The following is a 25,322-nucleotide window of genomic DNA, read 5'->3' on the forward strand; positions in this document are numbered from 1 at the left end:
ATCATCAGATAGAACCCTCTCTAATCGCAATGTGATCACAGAGGGTTCTATTAATGCTACACTCTGCAAACAGATTTTGAATCCATTTCAGGTTGAAATCTATTAAAAACCTCGGAATTGCCACTGTAGTGCAGGGCCAACTGGCTGGGCCCCTGGTTTCCCCCAATTTAGTAATTCCACAGGGCCCCTGCAGAGTGTTGGCAGCAGCCAGCGGAGATAGAGACAGAGCACAGGAGGGAACATGCTGGCGGACAGGTGAGTGCGCTCCACTGCCAACACTATACAGAGGCTGCAGGGGAGAGGTATATCAGATGGGTGGGGGAGACCCGGGGGGGTACATCAGTCTGCCAGCGATCTCCCGCTGCCACTGCTGCACCCTATTAAGCAAGATCTTTTCCCTCTGGAGTATTCAATACTTCAATAATTTTGATTGATTTCATATGTAAATCAATCAAAATGATGATCAGGAGGCCATGTTAGGGCGTTGCACTTATCAAGTCTGCCAGGAAAATTGCTAAGTGTATGGGCAACTTTAATTCCTCTTCTGGCTCACTTGAGATTTGTACATTAAGGCAAACTTTTTGTCATCACTAATAAATTTAACAGGTGGAGAGGTTAGGATTAGACATAAGAAATCATATTTACTGATTAGGAGATTTGTTAGTGCTAAGCAAACTGAGGAACAGGCACCAATGAAAAGAGAGCTACAAACCCAATACAAAGTGCATTTTAAAAATTTTTTTGCCAATTCAAATATATAAGAATGTACTGGCAAATGAAAGTGGACCTGAACTCTTGCACAGGACAGAACAAAAACAGAGAAATTCATCCTATATGTATTTAGAGAGTTTAGCCTGTCTAAACCCACCTCATCTGCGACTAATAACGTTTAATTTGATCTCTCAGCTGTGCCAGCTCTGTTAATCCTTCCATAAAAGCAGGAAGTTGACACACTGCAGATTTAGTGCAGTATTTGTATCAGCTGTAACAATGAAATGTTTTTTTCTTTAACTGCTTGAGGACCACAGGCTCAGCAGCTTTAACAGTTTGCTGCACAGCCATACAACTTACTTAGCACACAAATTAATCTTGCCTCCTTTCCTTGCCACCAACAGAGCTTTCTGTTGGTGGCATCTGATTGCTGCTGCTAGTTTTATTTATTTTTATTAAATTAACTTTATTGTTAAATTTATTTTATTAAAAAAACACTATTTTTTTAAATTATATCCCTCCCTCCCTTCCCATCCCCCCAAGATCCAATCACAGAAAACGCCTCTCATAGGCATCAGCCTATGAGAGGGGTCTGTTTCCCTGCCACTCATGGGGACATCTCAGTGACAGAGCTGTTCCACGTACAGCTCTGAAGGAGATCGCAGCGCCGTACATACAAAAAAAAGCTTTTTTTGTTAACAGCCTGCCAGCCGCGATCGCGGGCTGGCAGGCTGATCACAGAGTGTGCACGCTCTCTGCTAATCTCCGACCCAGGACTTAACGTCATTCGCCATTTGGCAGTCCTGGGAAAGCCACGCTGTGGCTGCCAATTAGCGTTAGGCCGTCGCAGAGTGGTTAAAGGTTATTAGTATGCTGTTGCTTATCTTTTAAAGCTGAGAGGAAGTTCTGAGTGCAGGTCTTTTTCCAAACACTAATTTACACCCGTACCGCGCCTTATTTCACGAAACACACTTACCGGATGTTTAAGAGTGCACAGCTCATATAGTACACAGCCAAGAGACCAGATATCCCTAAACCAGAGACCATAGTTAGAAAAGTACGGTAAGTACAATTGAGTCTGTTTATTCTCAAGCAGCTGGAAGATAGCTTTAGGCAAACAGCCTGTACAGGAAATAGTGACTTACGTTTTGTTATTATATGGCCGGTTTTCACAGATTTCTGGAGAAAGATAATAAGGAGTCCCAACACATGTGCGGGCCAACTCCATTGTACTATGGTACAAGAAATAAAAAAAATATATATATTAATTACTACAAACCATTAGCACAGATTCTTATCAATAATGCAATATGCTTTCATGATTGATGTTAGTCCCGAACATAGGTTATAAGCATGCCATTACCATTGTTTACAGTAAAAATGCCCCATGAGTAGCCTGTACACCCCTGATCACATTTGCTGAAGTGGTGATAGTGATCTGCACAGGGATGAGAAGGAATGCAGTGAGAAGATATACAAATATCAGGTGTGGATATAGTTTGCCATCGACACCCCTATTTGTTTTACACTGCTGAGTAGTATTTGGCTCCTGACCATGTGATGACTGTGAGCCAATCACAGAGTTCACTGTGTGAAAATAGAAGAAAAAAGGCTCTGGTCCTTAAAGGCTCGTACACACGTGCAACTTTTCCGTCCAATTATCGTCCAAACGTGGTCTGTTAAATGATTGTTGGGCGTGTGTACATGTGACAAACTACTAAACGAGCGACTGATAGCAGGCAGCTTGCCCGATCCAACCAGCCGATCAACTCACATCATATAAAAAAGTCAAGCGCTCAAAATCATAGGCCACAATATACACAAGAAAGTCTCACAGTCCTTTTTCAGGTTATCCACATACAATCCCGAGCAAGATTCCCACTCTGTCAATGCTTCCAAAGGTGTAGGCCAGGATTCACGTTATATGCAAAGAGATAAAACATATATAGTGTGATACTGCTACACAGGTTTTCCTCTAACACCTTCCACGTGCAGTACTCCGTCACCCTATACACACAAAACCACCAGTGCTGGGACCCCCCCCCCCGAAGTGCCCGCACTCACCCACGGGTCCTCCTAAATATCCGGAGGCTAGAATGACAGCATTGGGGGTGATTTGAATCCTCAGTAGTCTAGAGCTCCACTCGTACTGCAAACTAAAGTAGACTCATATAGTGTAAAACCTTTAGCTTTAATAACTCATAAAAAGTAATGCACTCACAAGTGTAGAAGTTTCACAAGCATGTCAGTTTACAGATGCAGTCCCCGGGTGACTGTCTCGACTGATGCCGCCTTGGATTCACGCTACACGCTGTCCTGTGCACTTCCGCACTTCCGCCCTGCGGAGCAGCAGCACACGTGACCAGCAGACGAGACGCGGAAGTGCACAGGACAGCGTGTAGCGTGAATCCAAAGCGGCATCAGTCGGGACAGTCACCCGGGGACTGCATCTGACATGCTTGTGAAACTTCTACACTTGTGAGTGCATTACTTTTTACGAGTTATTAAAGCTAAAGGTTTTACACTATATGAGTCTACTTTAGTTTGCAGTACGAGTGGAGCTCTAGACTACTGAGGATTCAAATCACCCCCAATGCTGTCATTCTAGCCTCCGGATATTTAGGAGGACCCGTGGGTGAGTGCGGGCACTTCGGGGGGGTGTCCCAGCACTGGTGGTTTTGTGTGTATAGGGTGACGGAGTACTGCACGTGGAAGGTGTAGGAGGAAAACCTGTGTAGCAGTATCACACTATATATGTTTTATCTCTTTGCATATAACGTGAATCCTGGCCTACACCTTTGGAAGCATTGACAGAGTGGGAATCTTGCTCGGGATTGTCTGTCGATAACCTGAAAAAGGACTGTGAGACTCTTTTTTTTTTTTTTTCAAACAGCCTTTATTATCAAAAAAGTTAGAAACAGGATTTTACAATGGAAATATTCAACATTAGGCTTGGAAAAGCCTTACAGCAATAATCATTAGCTTATAAACAATGAGCATTTTAACCAGCAGCAGTTCAGAGCAAAACAGATGAAAAGTTGCACATTTCATATAAATACACGACCTACTCCCTCTCCCAATCCAAGATTTTTTTTTTTTTTTTTATTTAATTTAATTATTAGTTGTATTTGTTTAATTGTTAATTAGTCAGGTATTAAGAAAAGAAAAACAAAATCCTATTTTTAATTAACCCATACCTCTAAAGAGCCTATCTCTTATTAATTCAGTACCTGGCAGCCCAGGAGTATCCAACCATCCAGCCCATATCTTATCGAATTCATGAGGGGCCCCCCTATGTGCGTATATCAATTTTTCTAATTTTAAGTATAGGTTTATCTGTGTAACCCACATTTCAGATGTGGGCTGGACTGGCCTATTCCAATACAGCAAAATAAGTCTTCTAGCTTGAAATAGTAACCTATGAAAGGTAATTTGGGATTGATCTGTTAGAGTAGTATCTTTAGTAAGGCCCAGGACACAGCATTGAAACGTTCTAGGGACCTTTTGAGCAAGAACTGTATCTAGAATATCAAGTACACCATTCCAGTATCTATGCAACTTAGGGCAATGCCAAAGCATGTGCATGAGGTCTCCACGGTCTCTATAGCAACGCGTGCAAGAAGGATCGTCCTTGCGTGACATTCTATGTAAGCGTATGGGTGTTAAAAGAGTCCTGTGTATAATATTTAGTTGGGACATCTTTTGTGAGGCATTTGTGGAAACTACAGGGACTGCTTGGAGAATATCCAACCATTCTTCTGGTGATAGTTCCCCCAGATCTGATACCCAATTATCATAGGATTTAAAAGGGAATTTTTTGAGAAATAGACTTAGAAGCTGAGCGTAGCATACTGATATGAAGCCGCTTTTGGAGTTAGAGTGACTGATTAGGTTAAAAACTGGGACTGGATTTATTTGGAAGGATATTGATCTACGTTGTTTTTTAAAAGCATGCACAAGTTGAGTATGTTGATAGGCTAACAAAGGGTTTAGGGGGACACCTATTTTAGCAGCTAAGGAATCCTTGGAGCAAAGATTTACGCCATCAAGTACATGTGCAAATAATGTAATACCCTTATTGGTCCAAGCCTTGAGAAAATGCAAATGAGAGAACTCAGATAGTCTATGATTACTATATAAAGGGGAGTAAGAGGTGATACCTTCCACATTTTGCATTGTTCTGAGCTTGTCCCAGACTTTCTGGATCAATAAAATAGTGGGGGCAATTTTTTGGAGACTTTTAGATGTTGATGCCTCCAAGGCTGCATTGATAGAGGAACTGCCCAGCATACAATTAATAAGAGCTCTGGTAGGGTCAAACAGGTCCTTTTCATCCCATCCTGCTAAATGTTGAGCCTGAGAGGCCAAAAAATAGGCCCAAGCATTTGGTAAAGCCAGCCCACCCTCATCCTTTGGGTATTGTAAATACTGGAGTTTGATTTTTACTCTACCCTACTCTGACCCCAAATAAAATCTCTGAATTTTCTGTCTTCAGTTTTAAATAACTTCAGATGGAGCCATATTGGGGCATTATGTAGAACGTATAATAGTTGAGGCATTGTGACCATTTTGATTAAATTAATCCTTGCCACTGGAGAGAGAGGGAGTTTAGACCAAGTTTTATGTTTATGACGGATTTTAGAGAGTAGCGGTGAAATATTAAGGGTTTCATAGGAGTTCAATTCGGGAGAAATGATAATACCCAAGTATTTAAAAGAGGATACTTTTTGGATTTCCTTGCATTCCAGAGGGAGGACAATGTCAGGTTTGTCTAATGGGAGGATACAAGACTTATCCCAGTTGACTTTTAGTCCAGAATAAGAACCAAAGGTTGTCAGAACAGACATAGCATTAATCAGAGATTCTTGGGAGTCCTGGAGGAAAAGAAGAGTGTCATCAGCATATAGGGCAACCTTTTCCTCCAGGACTCCATATCTAAACCCCTTTATTTGTGCATTAGATCTCACAATCTCGGCCAGTGGCTCAATAGCAATCGCGAAGAGAAGAGGGGACAGGGGACAGCCCTGTCTAGTCCCCCTTCCCAAAGCAAACTTATCCGAGATAACGTCATTAACTCTTAGGCGTGCCTGCGGGGCACTATACAAAAGTTTAACCCATCTACAGAAAGAAGGGCTAAAATGCATAGCATCTAAAACTGCATATAGATATTGCCATTCCACACTGTCAAAGGCCTTGGCGATGTCTAGCGAGAGAATCGCTCTTTCTCCAACATTATCTGCTGGTAGTTGCATGTTAAGAAAAGCACGACGGATATTAATTGCTGTTGACTTTGACGGTATAAAACCCGATTGGTCAGATTTTATAATAGTCGTAATAACTCTAGCCAGACGATTCGCCAAGACCTTTGCCAATATCTTTATATCTGATGTTAAAAGAGAAATTGGCCTATATGACTCCGCTTTAAGTTTGTCTTTTCCTGGTTTGGGAATAAGAATAATGTTAGCTTCAGACATAGATGGGGGCAGGGAGCCTTTATCAAAAGCATCATTGAAAACCTTCAGCAACTGGGGAAGAAGGATATCTGAATATCTTTTATATATTTCCAAAGGTAAACCGTCATTTCCTGGGGCCTTATGGTTTGGAAAGGACGAAACTGCTATCTCCAGTTCTTCTAACATGAATGGTGCATCCAATATGGCTCTATCTGAATCTCCCAAGTGCAATAAAGGGATAGCATTTACATAGTGTTTCAGATCCTGGGTGGTATAGTTAGCTTTAGAAGAGTAAAGATCAGAATAGAACCGTTGCAGTTCACCCAAAATACCAGGAGTATCCGAAACTACCTCCCCTAAGGGTGTTACAAGCTCACTTATATGAGAGTGTGGGTCTTGGTTATTACTGAAAGGAGGTGGCCAGTTTGATCACCCTGCTCAAAAAATGCCTGTTTTAGAAAGAACCTTTTATGATTAGCCTTAGAGATTAAAAATTGGGTTAGGAGGTCGTGGGCTTGGGTCCAGGAGGTTTTATTTGTTTCTGAAGGGTCAAGAATGAATCTTGCCTCAGTATCAATCGCTTGTTTTTGCAATAAATCCTCATGTGCTCTAGTTGCTGATCCTGTGAGACTTTCTTGTGTATATTTTGGCCTATGATTTTGAGCGCGGACTTTCTTATATGATTTTATGGTGATTGTTGATACAGCAATATTGGAACGCGAGCCACGTATGCAATAGCACATCCTAAGCGCAAAAGTTTTTTCTTTATGATCAACTCACATGACTGCTGGGCTGATATCGTTCAGTTGGCCACGTGTACACAAATGGTTTGAATGACTTGTTTTGAATGCAGACATGTTGTGCAGTCCGTCATTCCTCTTGTGTGCAAATGAGTTGGTCATTCAGGTGGTTGGTGCGCGGAAAATACAAGTGATGGGATCGCTTGGTCATGTCATCGGGTTCGTTGTGCGCTTTTGTTGGACGTGTGCATGAGCCATCAAGGGCCAGAGCCGCGTGGCCCACGAATGAGAGGAATAAATATAGAAATCATTCCATCACAGTTGCTTTTGGGTTTATTTAGGTCCACTGCACACAATCCTGCTGTTTCATTACCCCATAACTTAATGCCTCATAAGTCCTACACACAGTGTAGAGTCATATCAAATCCCTACAATACATCAGGCATGTCCAAAGTCCATCCTGGGGGCCTAATACAGCCTGTCGATCCTTTTCTGGTGGCCCCCAAAGCTCTCTACAGTTGTTAATTCCATGGGGCCTGCAGGCTGTAGCTGCAGTGCTGTATGCAGGGGCCACCCTGTGTCACTGCTCTGCCTCCCCCTTTGCTCTCCTGTAGGTTATCAGCAACCACTGAAGCAATTGCAGACATTAATTAGCAGCCACCACTGTGCCAGCAGCAGTAACAGTCACTGATTAGCAGCTGCCACTGTGCCAGTAGCACTATGCCTGCATACTGATAGGGACATGCTAACTACACATGGTATATGGGTTATATCCCCTGGAAATGTTTTATTTGACAATATGTCTCAGGCAGAGTGTACCTAACAGCAATCAGCATAAATTGTGTTCAACTTCATTAGATCGGACTCTAGCAATGTCAATAATGGCAATATGGCCCTTGGCCTAAAAAGTTTGGCTACCCAAGCCTAATATCGATGTGACCGATCTGAAAGGTTTTGGACTAGTCCAACTCTTCCTAGGGATTACTCAGAGTTTCCTTTATTTGCAAAAGCACTTCCTGAACGGTAGTTGCTCAGTCAAACTTCCAGAATAGTGTGCAAATGATTAGAGAAGCCCACTGGCATCTTTGTATATGTTTTGGCCAAAGCCAGAAGTCGGCCAAAGTGGGAAGTTTCTCAAAGTTGCCAATTTAGTTGTAACATCTCTCGCCTAACTCTAACATTGGCCCGCCAGGGGCGTAGCAATAGGGGTTGCAGAGGTTGCGACTGCATCGGGGCCCTTGGGCCAGAGGGGCCCCGAAGGGCCCTCCCTCAACTACAGTATTAGCTCTCTATTGGTCCTGTGCTCATAATAATCACTTCTATAGATACTTTGAATAGTGGTAATTATTAATAAACTGTTCCCCACTCCCTTCTTGCACTTCAGACACTGTAGTTGCCATTGGCAGGTTTTTGTGCGTCGTATCAATTGCTATGTATAGAGTGCGTGGGGGGCCCCATTGTAAAACTTGCATCGGGGCCCACAACGCCTTAGCTACGCCACTGTGGCCCGCCAATTTGCAAATTGGTTTACCTGTCATTTTACTATTTGCCTGGTGTTGTGTCACTTTCTTGAACATGACAGAATCTGGAGAGGTGGGAAGGTTAGGGTTAAGCAAAGGAGTGGGGAGGTTAATGGTAGTCACAGAAAAGGGGAGGTTCATTTTAAGTAGAGGAGAGGGAAGGTGGCATTAGAGAGGTGAAGGTTAGTGTTAGACTTAGGCCTGAAAGTCGCACATTGGGAAGAAAACACTTTTCTTGTCACCTCACTAGCCAAAGTACAATGTATACTAACACATCTTACCTTGGCCACATCGAACATTGGCCAGCCAATGTGGTTATTGGCCACCCTTCTGGCTTTGGCCATAACATATAGATCTTCTTCAGGGAGTACATTTGTAAAGAATAAAGGAAATACTGAGAGTCCCCCATAAGGAGATGGACTAATCCAAATGTCAGATCTGCTAACCATAAGGAGAAAAGTAATTTATAGTACATTTTACTCTGGGAGAAATGTACTAATACATGTGTATTTTAAAATAAACTCACTTGTTTAACATTCTTGCAATGCCAAAATCTCCAAGTTTGACCATCGTCCCATTATTGGTGAGAAAAATATTCTGTAAGAAAAACAATTGTGGCACATTAACACCCTGACAATGTTCCACAATGGTGATATTCCAGCACAGTATAAACCTGTATCTCCTACCTGAGCCTTAATATCTCTATGAAGGACTTTTCGGTCGTGAATATGTTTCAAACCCAAAGAAATCTGTACAAACCAGTTTAGGACCTGTAACAACATATGGGTACACTGAGAGATCTAACAGGAGTATTGATGCATCTGCTGCTGATTATGATCATTAATCAGTGAAGACGTTTCAGGAAGCCCAGATAAGGTCTCTAAAGCAAACAGAGAGCAGTTATCAGTCATTTCCAGACTCATATGCAATCAGCACCTACACACCGTGCTGGCCTACTTCACTGTCACGATAACAGGTGTCTACAGGCCGTCACTCAATGGCTTTATTTCTCTTGTGGATTACATTAATTTGACCTTGCCATGATGGGCTATCAGATGTCATTTTTTATATTGTGCATATAACGATAAGTGATAGTATACTTTGATATTCAATATTTATTATAATGTTATTGTAAATATCCCTTTCTGTCTGTGGGGCTAGGGGAGGGTCTCTGGTTGAAGGAACCACCCCTCCACAGGAGGAGGGTATATAAGGTAATCCTGTGTCATTTCATCTCAGATATGATTAAGAACCAATCGGTCCGAAACATGTTAGCCAGAGGTGTGCGAATATGTGTGATTAATTTTGGATACGTCCACAATAAAGGATCTTGATTTTAGGAGATCCTGCGGGCATCTCTGCTGTTTCCTGTATACTATTGGATTGGCTGTCTTGGTTCGGTGTGAGCGGTCCTTTGGTGTATCATTTGATGGATTTTTTTGTTTGTTTGTTTCTTCAGTAAGTTTTTATTGGAAGATTTTTCAATACAAGGGTATATCAACATGCTGCGAATACAGCATCACGTTAGTAAAAAGTAACTGACCAGATCACAAATTATTGGTAAGAACAAGATCTTCTATAATATGTTATAACAAAGATACTTTGTAATGTAGAGTACAGTGACCCAGTCCAAATAACCAGTCCTTTGGTACTGTTAGATTTGTTATATATGAATATGTACTAAATGGTAAATTGGGTCGTACAAAGTCATTGTCTTGAGATAAAGAGCTGCTCTGGATCAGGTCTTATTGGCCCATATGCAATTCACTTTTTCTCCTGAGTTATCTCCTAGGTGAGAAATTTCATCTTCTCTTTAAAATAACGTTTCAGCATTTTACAATTGAAAAAGTACCCAAATGTTGGTCTAAAAATACTATTACATTTATATTGATCATTTTTTTGCTTGCTGGTTGTTTAAAATGCATTTTATGACAAATTGTGAAAATATCAACTAGGAGAAAACTCCTGTTTGAGTGGGTCTGCTAAGCCAGAGGGGTCGGGTGGGGTCCGTGCAGTGTGAACTGGCACGTAGAATTTCACATGTGTGGGCCGGCTTATTTCTTTTGTGGATTCCGTAGTTTGACACCACCCCCAATACCGTATTTTGTGGCTGTGCTCCCACCCCCATTGGAATTTTCGGAGGCTGGGGCATTTATGCAATAAATATTACAGAAGTGCAGACCTAATGTGTTATCACCAGAAGTCTTACAACTCGTGTCTCCAAAACATGAAAGACACCTGTGCTTGATTTCACTTTTCAGAACCTATGAAAACTGGAATGTCGCTTTCATTACTCCTTCATCCGACAAAATGCTTAAAGCGGACCTTCACTCAGAACTTTATCTCTGCTCTAAAAGATAAGCAATAGCATAACCTTTAAAGGAAAACATTTCCTTGTTACAGCTTACAGAACTGTCTCCTACTGAGATGCTGCAAGGTGGTTACTTCCTGGTTTGCTGGGAGCACATAAATGGTTAACCTCCTGTTTGCATATTAGCCATCAACTCCACAAACAGCTGAGACTGGGAGATCAAATAACACTGGCTCATTACTTGCTGAGAAGGGAGAATTAAGGTGGCAATACACTCGTCAGATTAGCAGCAGATAGATCATCAGATGGATTTCTTATCTATCTGATGTGTTTTTAGAACATTTTTTACTAGGATAGAATTCCAATAGATTTCAGTTTGAAATCTATTGAAATTCGATCTGATGGCATTTTTTTGCCATCATATTTTTATTAGGGCCAATGCAAAATGATAAGCATCTCATCAGATCGACCTAGATTTTCCACCCTGCCAGTTCGATGGAAATCCATCTAAATCGATCGAAATCGGCCGTCGATCAGTCGATTGGCCAACCGATTTGCAATCGATCGATCGGCCAGAAAATTGGCTGAGTGTATGGGCCCCTTTAGACAGTCTGTTTTCTATAAATACACACAGGGTGGATTTCTCTGTGTTCTCCTGTGCAAGAGTTCAGGTCCGCTTTAATCTGCCCCTGAAGTTTGATCCGGGTCCGGTATCCTTTAGCCATCATAGGGCGAAGATTTTCTCCTAGGAGATAATTTTCATGTTCTGTTTAAAATAACTTTGCAGCACTCTGCAATTGAAAAAGTATCAAAAGTTCTGTACCTGATCTTCATCAAAGAGAATTCCTCTCTGCTTGGCTATCCTGTTTGCCAGATCTCCACAATCACAGTACTCCATCACAATGTACAGGTTGTTCTGCTCTGAAAGGAGACATGGCAGGCTATATATATAAATACTATGATAGAGTAGGAGGATGATAAACATAACATAAAAGGCAATATGCAAAGCACAGTAACTGCCAACTACCAATCATTTTGTATTGTTCAAAATACCGAATCATTTCTGATTGGTTAGTAAGACAGCAGAAGCCTGGGAATACATTTGCATTCCATATAAATAAGCATCTAATGGGTGTTAAAGCTGTGAAATGTAGATACAATGGTATTGTTTATAAAATCTGAATGAACTCCTATACAAAAAAATTACTAGCAATGTGATTGATTCTTCCCAAAAATTGGCTTTGAAGCAAACCTGAAGCGAAAATAAACTTATGAAATAATGAGTTGTATGTGTGGTAGAGCTAAGAAATAGAACATTAGTAGCAAATAAAAATCTAATATTGTTTTCCAGTACAGGAAGAGTTAAAAAAAACTTCAGGTGTTATCTATGCAAAAGAGCTTCTCTGAGCTATTCCACCCACTAGGTCGAATACAGTCCTGTTTTCTGAAGAACTTAAATAGCCATGAAGCAGTGAGAGACAACTTAAGATAAGGTTTTACTGCAGGGAAGTTCAAATGGTCATTATTTCTGCTTTGTTTTAGAGCTTAAAAGACAGAGGCCTTGATTCACAAAGCCGTGCAAACTGTTTAGCACGGGTGTGCTAAACAGTTAGTACGTGAAGTGCCGTTCGCGGACTTTTGCGTGTGCAAAGTGCCGCGATTTGTGCAATCGCGGATTTTTGTGCGCGCAATTTGCCGCTAATTGCGCACGCAAAAGTCCGCGATTGCGCGAATCGCGGCACTTTGCACGCGCAAAAGTCCGCGAACGGCACTTCACATACTAACTGTTTAGCACACCCGTGCTAAACAGTTTGCACGGCTTTGTGAATCAAGCCCAGAGTGTGGTTTAAGACTGCAGCTGTGACAGTCTGATGCAATGTAATGAAAACAAAAATAAAGAAAAGCTATGTAACTGAAAAAAAAAAAATGGGATTTTATTATAGACTGCGGGAGATTCACTGGCGGTGCTGCTAAAGATTGACTGTCATGTTGACAGGGACAAAGGACAACTGAAGTGAGAGGGATATGGAGGCTGCCATATTTATTGGATTTTTCCTTTTAAACAATACCAGTTGCCTGGCAGCCCTGCTGACCCTCTGCCTCTAATACTTTTAGCCATACACCCTGAACAAGCATGCAGCAGATCAGATGTTTCTGACATTATTGTCAAATCTGACAAGATTAGCTGCATGCTTGCTTCTGGTGTTATTCAGACACTACTGAAGCCAAATAGATCCGAAGGGCTGCCAGGCAACTGGTATTGTTTAACAGGAAATAAATATGGCAGCCTCCATAGCCTTCTTACTTCAGTTGTCCTTTAAAGGCGAGTACGTTGTTTTTACTTTCATTTGCAGGTACCCACTGGCACCAGGGATGTAGAGTGGGCGATCACTCTAATAATAACTTTGGGGGAGATCTCTGCCTGATAATGATTTAGAGGGAAACTCTGCCTGCTGATTTATGAGTAAACTTTGCCCATTTATGATTTTGGAATATATCTGCCTGATTATGATTTTGGTACGATCTCTTCCTGATTATGCTTTGGGAAGGGTGGTCCCTCTCCAATTATGATTTGGTGCAAATTCTGCCTTATGTTATATTTTGCCTGGTTATTTTTGCAGAATGTACAGTATACAGTATATGGTACTATGCAGTATGGATTTCTATTAAAACATCATCAACAAACCTTTAAAAGATGTGAAGAAAGAAACAATATTTGGATGTTTCATTTTAGACAGAAGTGTCACCTCTTTCTCTGAAGCCTGCCTCTCCTTAGGGGGCATCTGCAGGAAAAAAAAAGTGCTGTTTGTATATATTTAATTGAGTTTCTATTGTCTTTTATTCAGCGAAAACTTATATATACCATATATCTTATATGCCCCGACTATACACAGTAAATACTTGCATGCAGACTCACAAGGCTGATTCACAAAGTGGTGCTAACAGTTAGCACGCTTGTGAAAAGCCCCTTATCATGCCTAAACTCAGTTTAGGCGTGATAAGTTTAGGCGTGATAAGTTTAGGCGTGATAAGTTTAGGCGTGATAAGTTTAGGCGTGATAAGTTTAGGCGTGATAAGTTTAGGCACGATAAGTTTAGGCACGATAAGTTTAGGCACGATAAGTTTAGGCACGATAAGTTTAGGCACGATAAGTTTAGGCACGATAAGTTTAAAGTGAACTTAAAGTGAACAAAAAAAAAAAATGAGATTAACTCACCTGGGGCTTCCCTCAGCCCCCTGCAGACGATCGGTGCCCTCGCAGCCCCGCTCAGATGCTTCTGCACCCACCGGCGAACACTTCCGGTTTGGCCATCACCGGCCGACAGGCATGGGAACGTGAGTGATTCTTCGCGTTCCCAGCCTGTATATCGCCCCCTATGCTGCTATTGCGACCTCCTAGCCGCAATAGCAGCATAGGGGGCGATATACAGGCTGGGAACGCGAAGAATCACTCGCGTTCCCATGCCTGTCGGCCGGTGACGGCCAAACCGGAAGTATTCGCCGGCGGGTGCAGAAGCATCTGAGCGGGGCTGCGAGGGCACCGATCGTCTGCAGGGGGCTGAGGGAAGCCCCAGGTGAGTTAATCTCATTTTTTTTTTGTTCACTTTAGGTTCACTTTAACCTCCTTGCCGGTTATCCCGAGCTCAGCTCGGGGTAACCTGCGCAGGAGGATATCTCAGGCCCCGCTGGGCCGATTTGCATAATTTTTTTTTTGTTACAAGCAGCTAGCACTTTGCTAGCTGCTTGTAACTTCCGATCGCCGCCGCTCGCCGCCGCAATCCGCCGCGCCGAGTCGCTCCCCCCCGCCCCAGAGCCCTGCGCTGCCTGGCCAATCAGTGCCAGGCAGCGTTGAGGGGTGGATCGGGATTCCCTATGATGTCCCGACGTCCATGACGTCGGTGACATCATCCCGCCCCGTCGCCATGGCGACCGGGGAAGCCCTGCAGGAAATCCCGTTCTCAACGGGATTCCCTGCATACTCTGATCGCCGAAGGCGATCGGAGTGGGTGGGGGGATGCCGCCGCTTAGCGGCTATCATGTAGCGAGCCCTTGGCTCGCTACATGATTTAAAAAAAAAAAAAAAATGTGTGGCGCTGCCTCCTTGCCGGATTTTTTAGACCGGCAAGGAGGTTAAGCACCAACTGGGTTAGCACCGCAGTGCACAGCTCATCAAATCATCAAAAGTTTTGCGCTAGCAAAGTCTGGTGCACTTCGCATAGATTTTAATGGCGCTGCTTTGCACGCAGGTGTTTGCGTGCGATCTAAACTTATCTAAACTTATCACGCCTAAACCAATCACGCCTAAACTGGCTTTTCACCAGCGTGGTGCAATGGTTATCACGCCTAAAGTCTTTTACTGGGTTAGCACCGCTTTGTGAAACAAGCCCACTGTCTCTCTCTTATATGAGGAATCCAGATAATATCTATGTCACTCACCTGATTATTAACACCTTCCCAAGTATTTCTTTCCTTTTTTTTTTTTTTTTTAAATCTCTTTTTCTTCACTACAAAACTTATAAAAACACCTGGAGATATTACTATTAGCTGCCTCCAGGGCCGGTGCTACCATAGAGGCAAATGGGGAAATTGCCTCAGGGCCTCAGAGCTTGTAAGTCCCCTAAAAGTCCCCCCCCCCCTACATGGGCTAGCAAACATCCCTCCCATCGCAGGGGGACCCAGAGGCTTTGGGGGGCCCTCCACCTCCCTCTCTGCATCCACAAGTGCAGCTAATTAGCAAAGAAACCTCCCCATTAATTGACGAAAACCATGTGCAGAAGCATGTGTAATTGTCTCCTGCTTCCAGAGGCTGCTTCACAGGACACTCTCTGCTGCCATTTGCTGGCTCCCGATCCTGTGGGGGTTCGCGGGACAAAGGGGGCCTCATGCTTTCATTTTTGCAGGGGGGCCCTACTAAGTCTAGTTAGGCCCCTGCCCCCCCCCCCCCCCACACACACACACATTAACTGTTGCTCCCAGGGGTCCCTGCAGAGTCTTCGCAGCATAGTGTCTCACCTGTCCGGACTCCGTGCACTCGTGTCTTCACCCACCTCTGGCTGCATCTTCTCTGTGACTTGCGGTATGATATTATATAATAACAACATACATCAGGTCACAGAGGACACGCGCTCCTGTGAGGATAGTGTTTGGGAATGCATGGAGCCATACGCTGACAGAGGCGCACACCAGCCAGAATAGGGGAGACGCTGCAGGGGGCCCAGGGAGCACAGTTAACTTGGATGGTGGTCAGAAGGGGGCAGCAGTCGGCTCAGGGGACCTGGGGGGAAATCTGGCTGCAATAAAGGGCCCCTCACGCCGCTTTCTGGTTTGGAGGTGTCTGTCAGGGGGGCCCCGTATTTATTTTGCCTGGGAGCCACATTGTTACTAGAACTGGTCCTGGTTGTCCCCTACACACACTACATGCCAAATCTCTAAGTGACCTAGCGGGGGACACCTGTAGACAATGGATTCTCAGCCGAAACGGTTCCTGTTCCTTTTATCATGTGTACAAGGCTTTATTCCTCTGCTCTACATGTGGCCATACACGTGACAATTCAATAAAAACAATTGCCTGTACAGAAAACTCGAAAGGTTTTGGTTTTTTTTCAAAAAGAAAAAATCTGATAGAATTTCCTGTTTTTATCGATTTATGTCAAATCGGGAGTATAAATCTGTTCTGCTTCATATATAGACCCAAACATTTTTTCCAGAGTGTTCAATCTTTTTTTTTTTTTTATAATTGGAGGAAAATTGAACACGAGTGTGTGTGATGCATGGGTCAGATTTTTCAAATGTTACAATCCATCAGAAAAACTGATTGTGATTCTCAAATGTAGGGCTTATTCCCACTGGGTGCAGCGTCCGTTTCCGAATGGGACGCGGTACCCGTGCTGCTGCAAAGCTGCAGCCAAATCTACATCCTCGTGCCATGCACCCCTATGGGGATTCGGATGCTGGCTATGAAAAACTGCTGTGTGCTGTCCAGAATCGCATCAGCATGCGATGTGGACGGCATACTCTTGTCTGAATAGAATCAGAATCAGAATCATCTTTATTGTCGCCAAGTACACCGATTGGTGTGCCCGGAATTGCTTGTGGTTCACATGGCAAATGGCAGTTCGGGAACATATAACAACGCAAGGCAAACATACAAAGCAAACATTTAAAGCAACAGCAAACATATAAAGCAATGGCAGGATTGAGTCTTGGGAGGGTCAGAGTTTACAGCTATGAGGGAGGGTTTCCCTGAGGGCTAGAGTGTCTCAGTGGTCGGACCTGGTGGTGGTGGTGGTGGTGGTGGGGGGGGTCTTGAGTTTAGCGAGTTCATCAGGAGGACCGCTTGGGGAAAGAAGGTGTTCATGCGCCTGGTGGTTTTGGAGGGGATGGATCTGAAACGGCGTCCTAATGGTAGGGGCTCGAAGTAGCGCATGCCTGGGAGGTAGGGATCGCGTAAGATCTTGGAGGCCCTTGCCTTCATTCTCATGGAGTAGAGGAGATCTAGCGAGGGTAGGTGGGCGCCAATGATCTTTTCTGCTGCGTTTAGCACTCTGTTAAGTTTGTATTTGTCCCTGGCGGTTGCTCCTGCATACCAGACGATGATGGAGCAGCAGAGGATGGATTCGATAGTCGCGGTGTAAAAGCTGGTAAGCAACTCCCGTGGCATACCGAATTTCTTCAATTGTCGCAGGAAGAATAACCTCTGCTGTGCTTTCTTCTGAGTTCTGGTAATGTTTTGCCCACATTTGAGGTCGCTTGTTATAGTTGTGCCTAGGAACTGGACGCTTTGAACTCTGGAGACCTCAGACCCATCAATAAGCACGGGGAGAGAGGCAGGAGGGAGTTTACTGAAGTCCACAATCAGTTCCACTGTCTTTGCCGTGTTGAGAACGAGTTTGTTGTCCTTGCACCAATTACAGATCTTCTCAATTTCCTTTCGATAGGCGTCCTCCCCATTTCTGTCGATGAGGCCAATGAGCGTGGTATCGTCTGCAAATTTAATGACTTTGACGGAGTCAGTGGCCGAGGTGCAGTTGTTAGTATACAGAGAGAACAGGAGTGGGGACAGCACACACCCTTGCGGTGCGCCAATGTTTGTGGTTCTCTCGCTGGAGAAGCGACTGCCAAGTTTAACCCGTTGTGTTCTATTGGAGAGAAAGTCCTTTACCCGCTTGCAGAGGAGGGAATCTACCCCAAGATACGTAAGGTTGTCGATCAGGATGTCAGGACAGATGGTGTTAAAGGCTGAGCTGAAGTACAGGAAAAGGACCCTGGCGTAGGCTCCTGGTCTATCAAGATGCTCCGAGATGTATGCCAGGCTGACATTGATGGCATCGTCTACTGATCGGTTTTCTCTGTAGGCAAACTGGTGTGGTTCGAGGAGGGTGCTGGTGGAGTGCTTCAGGTGGGCCAGCACCAGCCTTTCGAATACTTTCATGATGATGGGGGTCAGGGCTACGGGTCTAAAGTTGTTGAGCTCCGTGTTTCCTGTTTTTTGGGGGACTGGAATGATTGTGGACCTTTTGAAGCAGAAGGGGACCTTCCCTTCCGATAGGGATCTGTTGTAGAGAGAGGTGAGGATGGGAGCTAGTTGGATTGCACAGGTTCTCAGGCAGTGTGATGACACCCCATCCGGGCCTGAGGCTTTCCTGGGGTTGAGTCTGCGAAGGTGTTGTAGCACCTCCTCTTCTTGCACTGCGGACAGAGCGGGGGTGCCGCTGGCCGCTATTAGGCCCTTAGCGTCCTTTGTTGCGGATGTTGTGGAGTCCAGTGCTGGCTGGGATGCTGAGACCACGGGCCTCTTGGGTTGGTGTTCAAACCTGCAGTAAAATTCATTGAGTTCCTCCGCCAGTTGGAGGCTGGGGGCTGCGTGTTGCTGGGGGGGTTTAAAGTTCGTGGCCGCCCTGAGGCCCTTCCAGACTTCCCTCAAGTTGCCGGACTGAAGGCTGAGGCCTACCTTGTTAGAGTAGGTCCTCTTTGCAGCGTTTCCCCGTCCGGCTTGGATTCATGGAAACACTGCTTATTTGTACCTACTGGAAATGGGCCCTAAAAAGAAATATAAAAATTGTATTGTGTGTGGCCTCCTTAAACCAGAGCATACTAGCAGAACCTAGTATGACATATAATGAAGACTTAAAGGAGCACTATCACGAAAATTGTAAAATTTAAAATACATGTATACATGTACAAATATGAAGTACATTTCTTCCAGAGTAAAATGAGGCATAAATCACTTTTCTCCTATGTTGCTGTCACTTACAGTAAGTAGTAGAAAGTAGTAGAAATCTGACAAAACTAGGTTTTAGACTAGTCCATCTCTCCATAGGGGATTCTCAGCATGGCCTTTATTCTTTATAAAGACACTCCCTGAAAGGATTCATACAAAGGTGCTGGCCAGCCTCCCTGCTCACTGAACACTGATTTGACAGTTGGACAGAGCAACTGCCATTCATAAAATGCTTTTCAAAATAAAGAAAACCCTGAGAATCCCTCATGAGAAGATGGACTAGTCCAAAACCTGTCGGTTCTGTCAGATTTTTACTGCTTACTGTAAGTGACAGCAATATAGGAGAAAAGTAATTTATGGCTCATTTTACTCTGGAAGAAACCTACTTCTTATTTGTACGTGTACACATGTATTTGGTCCTTCGAGATTTTCTGCTATTGCATATATTCCATTAATTAGATTGAAAATGGGGTATTTTAATATTGTTTGAAAAGTCTTCTTTTACAGTATACTAGGATGATTACACCTAATTGCCAGGAAGGAAGGGAGAAATCATACTTCTGCGACTATGTTCTTGGGCATTTGATCTTCTGTTTTGGGGTACTTTATGTATTTTATTGGCTTTTGCAATAAAAAACAACAGTGGAGGTTCAGATAAGTGAGCTTGAGCCATACTATAGCTTTATCTACTCTTTTTGACCTATTTATGGAACAATTCCTGATGCTTTCAAGCTTGTAGAGAAGAAAAGAACACAGCGAGATTGGGAGCCTAATCTGGCGTGATATTACTGTCACTACTACAAGGTAGGAGAGAACATTTATTTGTACATCTCCATCTACCCTGGCTGAGTGTAATACTATATACATATACAATGTGGGTTTCTATGGGCACCTCCTATCCACCCCAGTAGAGTTAGCTACCCTCTTCTAAGAGGGTTACGCACTAGGGAGTGTGAAATGCACTGACATGAGCAGGCAGATGCTGGGGTGATGCTCAGAAAGCAAAGAGGATAATGGAGTCCAGCTCAGATCACTACAGGCAAAAGCATGACCCGGATAGGTCCCATAGGTAACCCCTTACCCCTGAATACATGAAGCTGCGACAATTGTCTGGAATACCAAGGCCACAGCTTTTATTAAACATTATACTCTGATTACATTCCATACTATAAAAGTGTTAGTACACAATCAGGCTCGGACAGAGCCGCCGAACCACCGACGGTCCCATCGGTGGGCCCCGACCCGACTGCCCCTCCTCCTGACCTGGGGGCCCCTAGAAGGCGTGCGCTGCATGGGAGAGCCGGGGAGGGCAGCCCGACTGTTTTTTTTTTTTTTTTTTATGTCCCTTAAAAAAAACTATTTTCCCCGGGGGCCCCCTCCTATCCTCCCCCTCCCTCACCTCGGAGGGCCCCCCTCCTGTTACGAGCGGCGGCGGCGGTTACAGCAAAGTTCCTGCGAGGTATAGCAGAAGATAGAGGTCCAGCTGCCTCCCGGGCTACGCTGTCTCCTCTATGCCGCTCGCACTGCTTCCTGGTTTAGTGCGAGCGGCATAGAGGAGACAGCGACTGGGAGGCAGCTGGACCTCTATCTTCTGCTATACCTCCCCGGAAGTTTGCTGTACCCGCCGGCGCCGCTCGTAACAGGAGGGGGCCCTCCGAGAGTCCGAGGTGAGGGAGGGGGAGGATAGGAGGGGGCCCCCGGGGAAAATAGTTTTTTTTAAGGGAAAAAAAACAAAAAAAAAAACAGTCGGGCTGCCCTCCCCGCGGCTTGTAAGGAGGGGGGACACCCAGGTGAGGGGGAGCATAGGAGTCGGGGCCCCCACTGGCTACCTACCCTCCCACCCTTCTGCCTACCCTCCCACCCTTCTGCCTAACTGCCCACCCGGCTACCTAACTGCCTACCCTCCCACCCGGCTACCTATCTACCCACCCGGCTACCTAACTGGCTGCCCACCCGGCTACCTATCTACCCACCCAGCTACCTATCTGCCCACCCGGCTACCTAACTGCCTACCCTCCCACCTGGCTACCTAACTGCCCACCCGGCTACCTATCTACCCACCCAGCTACCTATCTGCCTACCCTCCCACTCGGCTACCTATCTGCCCACCCGGCTACCTATCTACCCACCCGGCTACCTATCTACCCACCCAGCTACCTATCTGCCTACCCTCCCACCCGGCTACCTATCTGCCCACCCGGCTACCTATCTACCCACCCAGCTACCTATCTGCCTACCCTCCCACCCGGCTACCTAACTGCCTACCCTCCCACCCGGCTACCTATCTACCCACCCGGCTACCTAACTGGCTGCCCACCCGGCTACCTATCTACCCACCTAGCTACCTATCTGCCTACCCTCCCACCCGGCTACCTAACTGCCTACCCTCCCACCCGGCTACCTAACTGCCTACCCTCCCACCCGGCTACCTAACTGCCCACCCGGCTACCTAACTGCCCACCCGGCTACCTAACTGCCCACCCGGCTACCTATCTACCCACCCGGCTACCTATCTACCCACCCAGCTACCTATCTGCCTACCCTCCCACCCGGCTACCTATCTGCCCACCCGGCTACCTATCTACCCACCCGGCTACCTATCTACCCACCCAGCTACCTATCTGCCTACCCTCCCACCTGGCTACCTAACTGCCCACCCGGCTACCTAACTGCCCACCCAGCTACCTATCTGCCCACCTGGCTACCTAACTGCCTACCCTCCCACCCGGCTACCTAACTGCCCACCCAGCTACCTATCTGCCTACCCTCCCACCCGGCTACCTATCTGCCTACCATGCCATGGGCGTCCCTACATAGGGCAAAATGGGGCATGCGCACTCCCCTGGCTAGCTGCTGCCCCCCCCTAGCTACCCGGACGTGGCTGGCCCGCCCGCCCTGGGGTGGCAGCGGAGAGAGAAAAGAAGTGGCAGGAACAGCGGCGCTGCCTGCCGCATCACTTAATTCTAAAGGGGGGAGCGAGAGAGGGGGAGCCCCAAGGTGAGGGAAGGGGGAGGGGGAAACGTCCTCCCTTCCCCACCGCTTCTCTTCTCTCTCCGCTGCCACTGAGGACACCTATAGACCTGTCTATCTATACTGGGGGGCCCTGTCACTACCTAAACTAGGGGCTCCTGTCACTACATACACTGGGGGGGGGTCCCTGTCACTGCATACACTGGGGGGCTCCTGTCATACCTAAACTGGGGGTACCTGTCACTAACTGAACTGGGGGGGCGCCTGTCAATACCTGAACTGGGGGCACCTGTCACTACCTGAACTGGGGGGCACTGTCACTACCTAAACTGGGGGCTCCTGTCACTACATACCCTGGGGGGCACCTGTCACTACAAACACTGGGGGCTCCTGTCACTACATACCCTGGGGGGCACCTGTTACTACCTTAACTGGGGGGCACCTGTCACTACAAACACTGGGGGCTCCTGTCACTACCTAAACTGGGGGGTATCTGTCACTAACTAAACTGGGGGGCTCCTGTCGCTACCTAAACTTGGGGGTCCTGTCACTACCTAAGCTGGGAGGCTCCTGGTGCTACCTAAACTAGGGTGCACCTGTCACTACCTAAACTATCCAGGCCAGCCCAGCATCACCACCAGCCAACCAGCCCAGAATCACTGTCAAAAAGGCCACAGCATCACCACCAACAGTCAGGCCAACATTTACTTCAACCAGCCAAGTACAGCCCAGCATCACCGCCAGGCCGGCCACAGCATCACCGCCAGGCCTTTCAGCCCACACATCATCCCCAATCCAGCCAAAAACAGTATTGCCTGGCACAGCAGCCAGTAGAGGAGAATTCAGAAGCCAGGTGAGAGGTGTCTACCATATTAAGTGGGCATTCTGCCTATTTATGTGAAATGCTGTTTATTTATGTGCCTCATGACTGCTGAATTTGTCTTGTTGGGGGCCTCATGGTTACTGAATTTGTCTTGTTGGGGGCCTCATGGTTACTGAATGTCTTGTTGGGGGCCTCATGATTGCTGAATTTGTCTTGTTGGGGGCCTCAAGATTGCTGAATTTGTCATGTTGTCATATTTGTCATATCTAACCTATGCTGAGGGAAACTATTCTGGCTACCTATATTAGCCCACTGCCTTACTGTTACAGTTACATTACAATTACCCCCCACCCATGTGATGTCATGTCCACACCCATTTTTTTTGTCGCTGCGCGCTTTGCTTTTTTGGGGGGGGTGTTGGTAAATTATCCGCACCGGGTGTCAAACACCCTAGCTACGCCACTGGAGGGGGGCACAGCTTGGAAGGGGGGGAATTGGGCACAGAGCGGCGGGGAGGGGGGGAAGCGTCCCCCCCTCCCTCACCTAGGGCCCCCCCCCCCTTCCGCGCACCCCCCTCCTCCAGAAGTGCAGCCAGCAGCGAGCGGAGAATAGCTACAGAGATGATGCTATCTCCGCTCCGAGTCCGCATGCCGCTGCCCTGCTGGTCTCTGACTGTAGTGTGTGACGCTGTCCAATCACGTTCTCGCAGTACTTCCTGCTAGAGCGTGATTGGACAGCGTCACTACAGGAGACAGAGACCAGCAGGGCAGCAGCGGCATGCGGAGCGGAGATAGCATCATCTGAAGCTGGTAAGCTATACTCCGCTCGCTGCTGGCTGCACTTCTCGAGGAGGGGGCTGCGCGGAAGGGGGGGCCCTAGGTGAGGGAGGGGGGGAGGCTTCCCCGCTGATCTGTGCCCTCTGCCCCCCCTTCCAAGCTGGGGGGGACTTGCATTGTGTGGGGGTATCTCTGCCACCAACCTGATTGCATTGTGTGGGGGTATCTGCAGCCAACCTGATTGCATTGTGTGGGGGTATCTGCAGCCAAACTGATTGCATTTTGTGGGGGTATCTGCAGCCAAACTGATTGCATTTTGTGGGGGTATCTGCCGTCATCCTGATTGCATTTTGTGGGGGTATCTGCCGTCAACCTGATTGCATTTTGTGGGGGTATCTGCCGTTAACCTGATTGCATTGTGTGGGGGTATCTGCCGTCAACCTGATTGCATTTTGTGGGGGTATCTGCCACCAACCTGATTGCATTGTGTGGGGGTATCTGCCGTCAACCTGATTGCATTTTGTGGGGGTATCTGCTGCAATTTGACTACTTGATGAATTATCATGAGGCATGTAACTACTTGAATATACAATGTATCTGGTCGGACCTAATCTCTGTGAATAACGCCGCTACTTATTTTGTGTTTTGTATTTTTTTTTTTAAGTCTGCCCATGACTCATCATGACCACGCCGATGTTCCAGTGCATGGTGACACCCATTTAGTTTCGCATTTAGACATATCCCTATTGGAGACTGTCCTCAGAATTGCTCACAATCTATTCCCTACCATAAAGTCATGCAAAATTTCTAAAGTACATGTGTATGTGAGCCCAAAATGGGGGGGGGGGGGGAGGGAGGAGGAGGAGAGGGGGGTGGGCCCCAGGCTGAAACTTCCTTGGTGGGCCCTTGGTGTCCCAGTCCGACCCTGTACACAATAACTATTTTCCTAAAAACACAACAATTTATTTTACATAACCAGCTTCCTTTTCTTCTTATCTCGGCAACATTACTCATATCGTTGAAGAGTCCCCTGACAAGGCCGGCATCACCAAGTAGCCGCAAGCCATGGTACATCTCAGCTCTGCGGGTAACATCATTCAGTCCTTGTTGTACTTATGCCTCCAAGTAGGCCTTGCAAAGGACCCGCCTGCTGTGACTAAATAAACCTCTCTGCTGATCTATTTCCCAGAATCCCAGCTTACTCCAAAGGGGAGGGTGGATGGGTGTTGTTCTCCTGAGGTGAAAGGAAGTCCCTTTGTCCTCCCAATTGTAATTAACAAAGGCTAGCAGATTTCTGCCCGCCTTTGTTTGTCACCTTGACCCCAGTTAACCTATCAAAATGCCTGGGGTCACCTTTCGCCCGTCCAGGTCATGTGCTCCTGTCGCTTAACCCTGCCCAGCTCTGGAGCTCTCTTGACCCGGATAGGTCCCATAGGTAACCCCTTACCCCTGAATACATGAAGCTGCGACAATTGTCTGGAATACCAAGGCCACAGCTTTTATTAAACATTATACTCTGATTACATTCCATACTATAAAAGTGTTAGTACACAATAACTATTTTCCTAAAAACACAACAATTTATTTTACATAACCAGCTTCCTTTTCTTCTTATCTCGGCAACATTACTCATATCGTTGAAGAGTCCCCTGACAAGGCCGGCATCACCAAGTAGCCGCAAGCCATGGTACATCTCAGCTCTGCGGGTAACTTCATTCAGTCCTTGTTGTACTTATGCCTCCAAGTAGGCCTTGCAAAGGACCCGCCACAGCATTCTGGGAGTTGAAGCCTCAACCC

The 25,322-nt window shown here is 46.0% G+C and overlaps 1 protein-coding gene across 6 annotated transcripts in view; it reads right to left on the minus strand.

Moving 5' to 3' along the window:
• The window catches only part of NEK5 (NIMA related kinase 5), a 100,957-nt gene that overhangs the window by 49,575 nt on the left and 26,060 nt on the right, over nucleotides 1-25,322 (minus strand). For all 6 annotated transcript variants that reach the window (XM_068267117.1, XM_068267116.1, XM_068267119.1 and 3 more), the window contains exons 3-8: nucleotides 13,422-13,518; nucleotides 11,559-11,656; nucleotides 9,111-9,194; nucleotides 8,951-9,021; nucleotides 1,857-1,943; nucleotides 1,688-1,742 (exon numbers count right to left, since the gene is read on the minus strand). In XM_068267117.1, coding sequence (XP_068123218.1) covers nucleotides 1,688-1,742; nucleotides 1,857-1,943; nucleotides 8,951-9,021; nucleotides 9,111-9,194; nucleotides 11,559-11,656; nucleotides 13,422-13,518 — 492 coding nt within the window. The remainder of the gene's footprint in view (nucleotides 1-1,687; nucleotides 1,743-1,856; nucleotides 1,944-8,950; nucleotides 9,022-9,110; nucleotides 9,195-11,558; nucleotides 11,657-13,421; nucleotides 13,519-25,322) is intronic.

Source organism: Hyperolius riggenbachi, chromosome 2 (genome assembly GCF_040937935.1).
Source record: "Hyperolius riggenbachi isolate aHypRig1 chromosome 2, aHypRig1.pri, whole genome shotgun sequence".
Lineage (NCBI taxonomy): Eukaryota > Metazoa > Chordata > Amphibia > Anura > Hyperoliidae > Hyperolius > Hyperolius riggenbachi.